Source organism: Colobus angolensis, unplaced genomic scaffold (assembly GCF_000951035.1).
Source record: "Colobus angolensis palliatus isolate OR3802 unplaced genomic scaffold, Cang.pa_1.0 Scaffold29, whole genome shotgun sequence".
Taxonomy (NCBI): Eukaryota; Metazoa; Chordata; class Mammalia; order Primates; family Cercopithecidae; genus Colobus; species Colobus angolensis.
The window spans coordinates 469,342-481,394 of record NW_012116154.1 but is presented as its reverse complement, the minus strand read 5'-3'; the positions used below and the strand labels follow the sequence as shown (position 1 = coordinate 481,394).

The 12,053-nt window shown below is 34.8% G+C and overlaps 1 protein-coding gene across 2 annotated transcripts in view; it reads right to left on the bottom strand.

Moving 5' to 3' along the window:
* ATP8A1 (ATPase, aminophospholipid transporter (APLT), class I, type 8A, member 1) overlaps positions 1 to 12,053 on the bottom strand; it is a 278,979-nt gene that overhangs the window by 180,859 nt on the left and 86,067 nt on the right. The window contains exons 12-15 of one of the 2 annotated variants that reach the window (XM_011949034.1): positions 10,894 to 11,021; positions 8,562 to 8,639; positions 7,545 to 7,633; positions 1,810 to 1,854 (exon numbers count right to left, since the gene is read on the bottom strand). In XM_011949034.1, coding sequence (XP_011804424.1) covers positions 1,810 to 1,854; positions 7,545 to 7,633; positions 8,562 to 8,639; positions 10,894 to 11,021 — 340 coding nt within the window. The remainder of the gene's footprint in view (positions 1 to 1,809; positions 1,855 to 7,544; positions 7,634 to 8,561; positions 8,640 to 10,893; positions 11,022 to 12,053) is intronic. The other variant, XM_011949035.1, reaches the window with a different exon arrangement.

The window sequence follows — 12,053 nt, the reverse complement described above, 5'->3', positions numbered from 1 at the left end:
TTTGTCTCTGTGTCTTTATTTCTTTTCTCAAGTCTCTCGTTCCACCTAGTGAGAAGCACCCACAGGTGTGGAGGGGCAGGCCACCCCTTCAGTAAACTAGTTCAACCATTGTGGAAAACAGTATCGCAATTCCTCAAGGATCTAGAACTAGAAATACCATATGACCAGCCATCCCATTACTGGGGATATACCCAAAGGATTATAAATCATGCTATTAAGACACATGAACACGTATGTTTATTGCGGCACTATTCACAATAGTAAAGACTTGGAATCAATCGAAATGTCCATCAGTGACAGACTGGATTAAGAAAATGTGGTACATATACACCATGGAATACTATGCAGCCATAAAAAAGGATGAGTTTGACTCCTTTGTAGGGACATGGATGCAGCTGGAAACCATCATTCTTAGCAAACTATTGCAAGAACAGAAAACCAAACACCGCATGTTCTCACTCATAGGTGGGAACTGAACAATGAGATCACTTGGACACGGGAAGCGGAACATCACACACTGGGGCCTATTGTGGGGTGGGGGAAGGGGGGAGGGATGGCATTGGGAGTTATACCTGATGTAAATGATGAGTTGATGGGTGCTGACGAGTTGATGAGTGCAGCACACCAACATGGTACATGTATACATATGTAACAAACCTGTACGTTGTGCACATGCACCCTAGAACTTAAAGTATAATAATAAAAAAAAGTTAAAAAAATGTTAAAAATTACTTGTATGTAGGTGTCAAAATGTATGATACTCCAAGCAATGGGTGTGTGGTGTCTCATCAGTTGTCACAAGAACCAAACAGCTGCCTGTCATTAACCCTAGGTGTTGTGAGATTTACTGAAAATTTTTACCAAAGCTTCACTTCACTGAAATAAATTCCCTGTTGAAAAATATTTAAATGATGTTATTCAACTTCAAAATATATTGAAAATGTGGCTTCATCATCAAATACATGAGTAATATGAAAAATAAAAATGTAATGACCTATAAATTCTCAATGTTTCTAAAGTTACCAATATTAAAAGAAACTATTTCCTGAAATTTCATTTGCCCACCAACTCATGATGAATTATAGAAGTATCAAAATAAATTTGGACTCTCCAGGATGAAAATATAAATTCACAAAGGGGAGGAATTTTAAGGTTAAAACCAACAAAAAACTCATAAAATAGTGAAGTTAAACTTGTAACACGCTGTCTTTAATGATGCCAAAATTAAACATATTAAAGTGCTTGGTAGCATAGTTTTCTAACATTTGGTGCAAATTTTTAAAATGTTCACTTTATAGCCTGCATACAGACTTATTAGAATAATCGTAAGAAACACAGAAGGAAATTTCCACTGCTTGGGCATGTTTCAGTAGCGTCTTTTAGTAGCTCTGTAAAGTACATAAGTAGTGGCAGAAGGTGGCAGTACTGAGCTAGAAAAACCTCAGACGGCTTCAGGAGCTGTAGCTGAAACCTGAGGTAGTCCAAAGCCCACACTCTGGAATTGATCATTAGACTTTATTATAGATAAATAATGTAAAACTCGGGCAAACCTAATCCATAAACTACATGTTTCTAAAATAACTAAAGTTTCTCAATCAAAAATCAGGAATATTCAATAGATTTCAAGAAATATCTACTTTACAGCATTGTTATCCTACCGGCTCAGCAATATACTATATACACACACACACACACACACACACACACATATATATATATAAACAAAAGATAGTGAAATGTGTCTCACAAAACAATAAAATGCAAACCTTTTAAAGGGATCAATGAAGCGGAAAGTTCCATAGAGCTTACCATTCATCAGGAGAGCAGCCATAATCCTCAGGTTCAGGGACATGGCTTCAGAAAGCAAGAAGAGAGGCAGAAAGAGAGGAAAAATAATCACAGAAAGGCTGGAAACATAAAACCATGAAGAAGGGAAGTATAAAAAGATGGATCACTGAAAAGTTAACAAAATGAACTTTTAGTTGAATCTGAAAGAATGGCAGTTAGTACCGTAAATAGAACATAATGATTCACGGTAGCTAAGCAGGTTTACAAAGTTATCCTGTAATTGTATAGCCAATTTGCCTCTTCACTACAACATTTACTTATTTTATCCACAAAATTCATAATTCAGTAGGAATTATTTGAACTTAGCAGTTTAAATACATGCTAAAGCCAATGGAAAATTAATCATGTGTTATATAATCAGAATAAAATATTTTAAGGTAATAAACATGCTAATATCTTGAAACAAACTATCACACTAATAAAATTTGTTAAATACATTTTAGAAGTAACTTTGGCTACCATGAGATGATGGTTACTTCAAAAGGCACATTAAAGTAAAAGTTACCTGCATGTCTATAATTAAATGGAATCTTAGTTTAAGAGATTAAATGATATTCAAAAATTTTCACTTAAACTATAATTCACTCATTAAAACACTCTTTATCTCAAACAGAAAACATATTCATCAGTATCTTCTTTAATTTCATCAATTTGCTCATCTGAACACTAGGAAAGTCTGATAGATGTATTTCATTTCAGCCAGTCATGTATTCAACTGGAAGGGGCCCATAATACATGACAGACCAGATTTTCTTATTTTCTGTTTCTTTCATAATATAATCATTCGATACTTTTCCTGTAAATTTACTAGATATAGAGTTTTAAAATGCAGAGTCCAGTACAAATGAAAAGTCACTGTTATTTTTGACAAGTATACAATAAACTTTGTTAAAAACTCATGGGATCCTTTCACTCCCTAAAAGTTCAACCTTTCATCAACCCAGCCAAGGCAGGGACTTCATCATTCCAAGGCACCTCTTCCACTACCAAAACATTAATTCGCTTCCAGTGCAGTATCCACTATATCACTCCAATCACAATGGAGGTGGTCCCTTTTAACTCACTATTCTCTCTCCTACCAAAGGGCTTTTGTGCCTGTTAAGGAAGAAGGGCTAATCAAGCCCTTTGCAGGCTGGACTCCAAGAAAAGGAGTTGGCATGCTGCAAAGCTCTGTGGAAACTGGCTGCAACTCCATGTTTAAAGCAATCACTTCTGATCAACCTCAAGGCTTGGACCCTAGCCCATGGACTGTGCCAGGAAAGGGCCTGGTACTACCCAAGCAACACTGAGCATGGTCCTGCCAAGCTGCACTAGCCCCGATCTCATACCAGGGCACGGGATAAAATTTCCCAAGTCATGCAGCTTAAAAGTTCCAGAGCTCAAGTGTCAGAGACCCTCTCCCCAACTCTGGCGCAGCCCTGGAAGAATTCTGAGGACTACCTAGAGCCCAGTGAGCAGTAGGTGGCCGGCACACATGCCACTGATCCTCTATGCAAGTTTCCCTCTGACTGCCGCTCCAGAAGCTCTGGTGTCTACGTGGTATCTGGCTTTTTGCCTTTGCATGTGCCTGTGCTGCAATATCTACCTGGTAAGTTCCTCACTTAATCAAATTCATTCTTTTTGTTTTTGGAGACGGAGTCTCGATCTGTCGCCCGGGCTGGAGTGCAGTGGCCGGATCTCAGCTCACTGCAAGCTCCGCCTCCCAGGTTTACGCCATTCTCCTGCCTCAGCCTCCCGAGTAGCTGGGACTACAGGCGCCCGCCACATCGCCTGGCTAGTTTTTTGTATTTTTTTTAGTAGAGACGGGGTTTCACCGTGTTAGCCAGGATGGTCTCGATCTCCTGACCTCGTGATCCGCCCATCTCGGCCTCCCAAAGTGCTGGGATTACAGGCTTGAGCCACCGCGCCCGGCATCAAATTCATTGTTAGATCTCAACTCCAGAATCACTTTCTTAGGGCATATTTCCCTGCCTTCCCTGTTTATATCAAACCACCCATCATAGCCTCACAGAGACTTCTATACTGTGTTAGGACTTTGTATTTGTCTATACGATTACTTAATTAGCATCCACTAACTACCAATTAGACTATACACTTTAGGCAGGAGGAAATCATGTGAACTTTTGCCTATTTTACCTCCATTATTTGTCGAAGTGTCACATGCATCAACACTTCAGATATGCAGTAAATAAATGAATGGGGTTGACTAGCATTCATCACAAGTCATGGTGAGCAGTAAGATAAACATGGTTGTAACAAGATCTTGGGGGTATTATGATAATTGTGAAATCTCCGTGGTGAATCTCTTCTCGGGGTTAAAGAAGTAGCCAATCCTTTCGGCAAATATATAGCTAAACCAAATACTGTCAAGTAAAGTTATTCACATAGTATAAAGATTGCTTTTAAAAACTTATTTTTCATTTAAAGGGAAAATGCAAATGATGTTAATATGAATTAAATGCCTTGTCCACACACACAAAGCATTATGCAGTTTGCTCAACAGAATTTCTTTTTAGAGAGTGTACATTGTTAAGCCTCATCCAACTTATTCTAAAAGTAAGGTCTAAATTTTTTTTTACAAAGATGGCACTTAGGGCTGTATCCCAGAATCTTTACTCTATTGAGATTTGTAGCCACTGAACAGAGAAACTGCTTACCTATTCCGGGTATTCAAGTAATTATTATAAAACTGACTTATTCCCTATAGGAAGCAATTAGCTGAAATGATACTTTAATAACTAATATTTACAGTAAAATATCTAGTTTATCATAAATTAAATTTACAAATGATATCACAATTCACTTACATTTTACGGTAATTGTCCCATTAAAAGATCTAATGAAATAATCTAATAATTTTAAGCACACAATGCATTCCTAACTAAAAGTTGATTTCTACAAGATAATCATCATTGGCAACTATGTACAAATCTTTTTTATTTTATTGCCCATCATGAATCCAATTTGGGGCAAAGGTTCAGGGAAATGAAAGAAAATTTATTAAAATTAAATTCTGATGTACTAAGTGTTAATCATAATTTTCTTACAAATGTATGGAATACACAGAACTAGCTAGGAATTATACTATCAGAAAACTTCAAGCCTTATTTTTCTAACTGATAAGACACAACAGAACTCACTTGAACCCTATCTGGGGTGAAACTGAGCTATACCTGATGTTTTGGCAACATTGAGGCAAAATCAGCCCTGCACTTGTAACTCCAAATGCTTTTGTCAGGATATGAAATTTTGTGTTACTCTCTGGTTTTGCCATCTTCCTGGGGGGATTAACACCTTGGTTTCTTCCACTGTGATTAGAAGTTCTCATACATAATAGTTCCCATATCAAGTAATTGTTAAATGCTGCTCTGGGGAAAACGGGATAGCAAAACCAGGTGATTTCCCCTGTCTAGATTCCCACAAGCCAAGAGTGCCCAGAGGAAATCCGCACGGAAAAGTGCTTGACAGTAATTTCTCTCACTCCTTCATATCTAACCATGGAGACTGGCTGTAATTAAGTAACAGTGTTATGTTCCCTGCTGTAAACATGTGGTCAAGTCAGAAGTCATGGTTTCTTCAAAACCTTCAGACATCAACAACTCTCTACAATGCTAACAATCTAATAACCCACCAGGATGTGTTTGGGAGGGGACACTGATAAAAACTCAAGTTTAAGGATGCCTAAAAGCACATACACAAACACGATCACCGGCAGCAGTTTAACTAGCTTTACTCTACATGGCTTCTGGTATTCTTGAAAATATGATACCATAACCAAAGAGGAAACAGATTTCGGTTTGTGCAGTTAAAATTTGCAAACAGAAACTTTTGTTTTTTATTTCTAAACATTATGTTAGATTTCATATCTGGAAAAGGAGCTTATAAATGGTTTGGTCTCACTATCCACATCTTAAAGAGTAGGAAATATCTGAAAATAAATTTTCTAGGATTACATGGTAAATTCTAGACAAAGCCAGAACTCATGGCTTATGACTGCATCTCAGTATTAAGAAATATTTCCTTAAGAAGAAATTCACTTCACTGGCAATTTAATCTGAATGACAATACTAAGCTCAGACCCATCCTACACTAAAACAGTTGTTAATGATGACATCATTGAAACAGACACAGAAGAGCACTGCTCTTTAGAACTACTGCCTAGGAGCGTTTAAGTACCTCTTCCAAGAATAAGAGAAAACCTGATAAAATGCAGAAGAAAAGAGAGGCTAGATCTGATTTTAGCTTTCTGTTCTGATAATTTCACAATCAATGATTACTAATTTGATGAATCTGCTTACTGAATTAAAAATCATACAAAGTAAAAAACAATGCCAATTATTCAAGATGTCACTGTGGAAATACTAGTTATAAATGAATACATAATTGGTGTAAAAAAATCACCATAAATCTGACAACGTGACAAACTCTAGAATTGCAATAGACTTTCATGTTCTCTACTGGGATGATTGTGGGTCGAATATATAAGTACAAGATGTCAAAAAGTGTGGCTGTAACTGTCCTGCTCCAGTAGCAATTTGTTGGGGGGAGGGTGGAACAGCCAAGTGAGCCTCTTTCATCTAAGGAAATGAGGACATCTTCAGATAAAGATGAAAAACAGCATCCAGCCCAGTAAACAGTAAGCATGCTTCTTAAATCAACAGCCTGTCTTTACAGTGTGAAAAAGCCACTCAATCAACTGTCTTTTTAACCTCATTTATACATATAGTTTAGTCATTTTTAGTCAAGCTCTCATAACCCAAAGAACAAGGATATCTAGGAATAACCACACACTTTTGGGATTTTTCATGAAATAGTTACTTATTTCAAAATGTAACACTCTTTGTCACTGGCTTACTGCTCAGAGTGAGTGGGGAAGAGTGGGTGCAAGCCAGAAAACCTAGAAGAAGTGTCCATGCTTGTATGAGCAGGAGATTGATATTTACTAGTCTCACTTGTAGGTAGATAAGGATAATTGGCAAGTTTGACAACAGGCCAATGTCAACCAACCAGGAGAGTGTTTCACCTTTTGATGTCTTTTCTAGGAAATGTAGAAATTAATTTTCTCACATTACACTATAAAATATTTTAAAGAGAAGGCTATGGAACAGCTTGTAAGCATACCTGGAAATAAGAAATACATTAAATGGGTGCTCAACAAGCATATTCTAAAGAACATTAACAGCTTGATAAAAGTTTCTGATTAATTATCCTCCAGATTCAAGAGTTTCATGTCTCTACCTCCTTTCCATCATCAGAATTCTAGATTGCTCTATGACTGCAAAAAGGAGAGATGATAGAAGAAAAAAAAAAGTACCAAAAAGGATAACTGTCACTATTTTAACTTGAAAACTGCCCAAGATCTGATTATCTGTCCTTACCAGATCCAAGCTATACTCTGATTTATAGTAGTGTAAAGGGAAATACGTTTGTTCCTTATTGCCAGGGCAAGAGAGACTTTCAGCAACACTAAACACTGAAGATACCATTGGGCAGAGCACCCACCTCATGTCATCCCAAATGAAAATAATGCCAAACTACAAATGCGAAATATATATGTGTCCTAAAATTATAACAGCTGCTTTTTAGACTAAAAAGAAAAAACCCACACCCTCCCCTAATAAGAACTCCCAAATATACCAAACTGTTAGCACTAATTAAATATGTATTTCATATCCTAATTAAAGGGAAAAACTCACCCATAAGCAACTCCTGCTATGGTGCACTTCTTAAATTGCATTACATTGCATGTTAGAGTACCAGTTTTGTCAGAAAATATGTATTTAACCTAAAAAAGTTTAAAATTTCTCATTAATATTTCAAAATATGCCAGTCTTTTGTAGAGAAAAAAAATTCTCATGCTTTTTATTAACATTGCAGGGGCACAATGAACATTACTAAGGGATTACTTTCTGCACATTCATCAAGGAATATATTTAGCTTTTTAAAAAGTATTTTACAAATGAATCTTTTCACATATGAATACTAAACACTATCACCATACTAGACAACTAAATTATATAGACATATGCCTCAGTATGGTCTGAATTTCCACTAGAAAGTGCCACTACCACTACTTAACATTTATAGAGCACTGAAACATCTATCAGCATTTCTCAATGCAACAGTCAACTGTAGAAGTTATAATAGCTTGCACAACTAACTTCATGCAACATCTGAATTGGTAAGCAATAAGAATAATTCTGGACTATATGCTATTTGTAAAGTGTAAGTTGGAATATGGCAATGATACAAAAAAAGAAAAACCTTTTTTAGCTAGAATATGTAAATGGAGTACAAATATATATATATGTGAATATAGTATGAATTATAAATCTAACATTCCTATTGACTAGACTCACATAGCTTCGTTGATGAACTTCTCCTCCCTTCCTGCTTGAAAGTTATGAAAAATTCTAAAACTACGTTTATAACTTGAAAAGAGCCAATATGTTGCATACTAGCTAGACTATATACCAAGGGACATCTCTAAGCTCTTGGAGTGTTTTACCTTGAGAGTAAAATCTGCTTTAGACAGTGTTTTTAAAAATTGATTTACTAAAAATGAGAATTGTTCATCATGCTCTAACAAATGTATTATTTGAATAGTGGAAAATTAAAAGCTGCCCATTCATCTGAAGTTATCATACATGGCAGATACCACACCAAATCTGACTTTTTAATTCAACACATAATCAACAATAAATTGAGTTTACCTGGCCAAGTTCCTCATTCAGATTAGATGTTCGAGCCATGGCAGCAGTGTCTGTGGGTTCATAGTGCATGTCAAGATCCTTTAAAAAATAATTAAGTAAATCATTGAATACAACTGGTAATAAGGAATTGGGTGAAATTTTAAAAGAAAACAATTGGTATATTCATACTTCAATAAGTCACTGTTTGATGAACTATATGTAAGCACTAATTTCTTGTCATCTCTATACCATTTAATTCAATTTTTCTGGAAAGTATTTATATAGACTATCATATTCCACAGTAAGGGCAGAACAGTATGGTAGTTAGAGCCTGTCTATGAATCATGCAATCTAGGTTTACTTTCATTCCACCATTTTCTGTATAAATGAACTGTCATAAGGATTAAAAGACACCACACAAAGTGCTTCCTACTGTGTCTGACACAAGGCAAGTATTTAGTAATGTGAGCTAGAACTCAGCAACTAAACACTGCTCAAATAATTAAGTCTTCAAACCCCTGGAAAAAGTACCCAAGAGATTCTATCTGGTTGTGCTTTCTGGGTCAAGAAGGAAAAACAAAATGCACTTCTCAAAACATAAAAATGTATAGTTTTTGTACTTATTTGTACTTGCCTTTTGCCCAGTAATCATGAGACTTGACTATATTATCCTACAAAATAAATATCTTCTATAGTAGGCTATTTTATTAACAAGTCAGGGCTGTAGTTCACAAATTTTCACATCAAATGAAAAGGCCAAAATTCAAAGCCCATCTCTCCCATCTCTGTATTCTGAACAGATGACCATCACTTCTGAAATAGGCTATTGAGTTTTATGTGCCATGTTTTAAGAGAGATATTAACCAACTGGGCCTTCGTTCAGAAGAGAAAGTGATCAGAATAGAGATTAACCTGGAAGTCATATGAACTGAAGGACAACAGAAGACGATGGGGAATGTTTAATTAGAAAGGAAAAGATAGGATAAACTGGCTTGATAGCTGAGTTCAGATATTTTGCAAGACTATCATTCAGAAACAAGATTCAGCACTTTCATAATAGACCCATTGGGAAGAACCAGAATCAAAGGAAGACAGTTATAATCTCATTTTCACACAAGAAAGTTGCCTTGTAAAAGAAGGCTGGAAAGTCAGCATTCTGTCAGATGTTATCAAATCTCTGTATATTAGAAAGGTGGTTGAAAGCATAAGCCTGCTGGGTCAATCCAACATTAAAATTATATAATTGTTTGAAAAATATTATTTTTGAAAATGGAAATAAAGTGATTACCTAGCTTACTTATGTGATCCTCACAATGAGTTACCCTATTATTGCTATAAGAAACTTCAGTAAGTCTTACTTATATTTGTACATATCCTATTATACAATTTTTTAGCCATATTATCTCCTGCATGAAGAGAGCCACACCTGCAGCTCATTTTAGATTTCTAAATTACACTGACTTCTTACCAATGAATTAAGAGATTGATAGTTTAGGTAGAACATTCCATACTAAGCAGTTACAAAAGTTATCAGTTATATTTTTAAAAATTCTAATTTGTTTATATTGAAAGACTTTGCAATGATTGAAAAAGAAAGGAACATCAAAAGTAACACAAAGTTTCTCAAAATAAAAGAAGAATTAAGTTTTCTAGCAGATTAGGCCCACAGATTTAATTTATATAAATGCATTAATTTTAACTTTGATAAAACTGTAAGACATTTAAAAATATTTAGAAAATAGATGTCCAACATTTTTCCAATATTTAACAATATCCAAGACGAAAATTATCAATAAAAATTTGAGTGAAGCTAAAATTGTTTACAGTACGGAAAATAACATGGTATAACATAATAATCTGGTTGATATCAGTAACAATTACAGTATTATTTGTATAGTGCTTGATTATTCATGAGGCTCTTTGCTATGTCAAGAGATTCCTTAGTCCATAAAACCACTGTGAGATGTAGGTAAGGCATATTACCCCTATGTCTGTGTTCAAGAAAATAAGTTTCAAAAGAAGTGACTTGAGAAAGTTGATACACCTAGTAAATTATAACACTAGAATCACAATTCACATATTTAACTCCAAACTCATCGTTCTCTATCTCCCATGACCACTATGTATTCTAAAATAGGTTTCCTGAACTAGAGACCCATTTTCCCCACAATGTCTGGTATGTAAACTTGCGTGATTCTGAGATGAGGAACTTTGCAACAAATTAGGTTCAAAAATCTGATGCTGTAGTCAAGAAATGGTAGATATAATTAAAACCTTTTTTCTCCTGAGATATCAAAACATCCTAAAGACAAAATTATTTTGTAGGGTGATGACAATCATAATTCATATTTACCCAATTTATGAAGTATGCCTGGGTAAATTTCACAACTTCTAGTGTAACCAACAAGCTGATAGGAATGAGATTGTTGAAAAGGATGATGAAGGTCAAGAAATTCAGTCCAAAATTATTAGCGCCACCATCTGTTGGGAGAGGCAGGAAGAATGTCATTTACAGTTTTATATTTTATTTGCACTGACCCCAAATTAGCATAATACAAGTTTTCCATATTACGTAGCTTATTTGATAATTTGGGAGGAACACTTTGCTGATAATCTATCCTAATTCTCAAGTACATCCTTCAAGACAGAATTGCATTATTTGTGTTCAATATATTGTTAATCCAGGTAAGAGTGGCATAAAAGTACTAAGACAGTGAAAGGACTGTCAAGTATTGCAAATCCTCTTCCAAACACAAAGTTTAGAGATATCAGAGAGAGCACTGAGGGTTTATAAATATAAAATCTCCACTGGGTAGAGTCACTTTTATATAAATTCTTAAAAGTATTTCCAACTTAAGGCATGCTTTAAAAGCAAACAATCAAGACAGCAGCAGCAAAAACAATCCAAACTATATGAGTACTATTCAGTCCTAGGTAAATTATTCTCCTAGGTACATTATACTCTTCTTCCTCAATAATGAAAATAAAACAGCTATACCAGATACAATTGTAAAGTATACAAAGAAACAGACTGATGGTAGTAGCAGCTCTGATATTGAAATAATAAATCAGCAACTATAAAAATGACTTGTAACTGCAGCAAAGATAAATCAATGTAATAAAAAAAACTTTAAAAATACCAGTTTTTGCTATATGACTTTACTAGAATTTGCTTTCACACTTTTGGAAGTTAAGTCTTTACTGGCTAAGTACTCATGAAATAAAAATGCAAACTCATTTCACAGAAATATCCAGGAGTTGTACATTAATACCACAATAATAAAAGGATAAATGTTCTAAAAGCAAACTATTTACTAGCACTTTCTCTAAGATAACATTTAATATGGGACTTACCACATTACTGAATTCAAATGAAAGTACATTTGGTTTAAACATTTTTAAACCATATAAACAACTTTTTGGTGCTTTTATTTAAATTTTAAAAATTTAAATATTTATATTATATTTAAATATATTTAAAATATTTTATATATTTATAAATATATACTATAT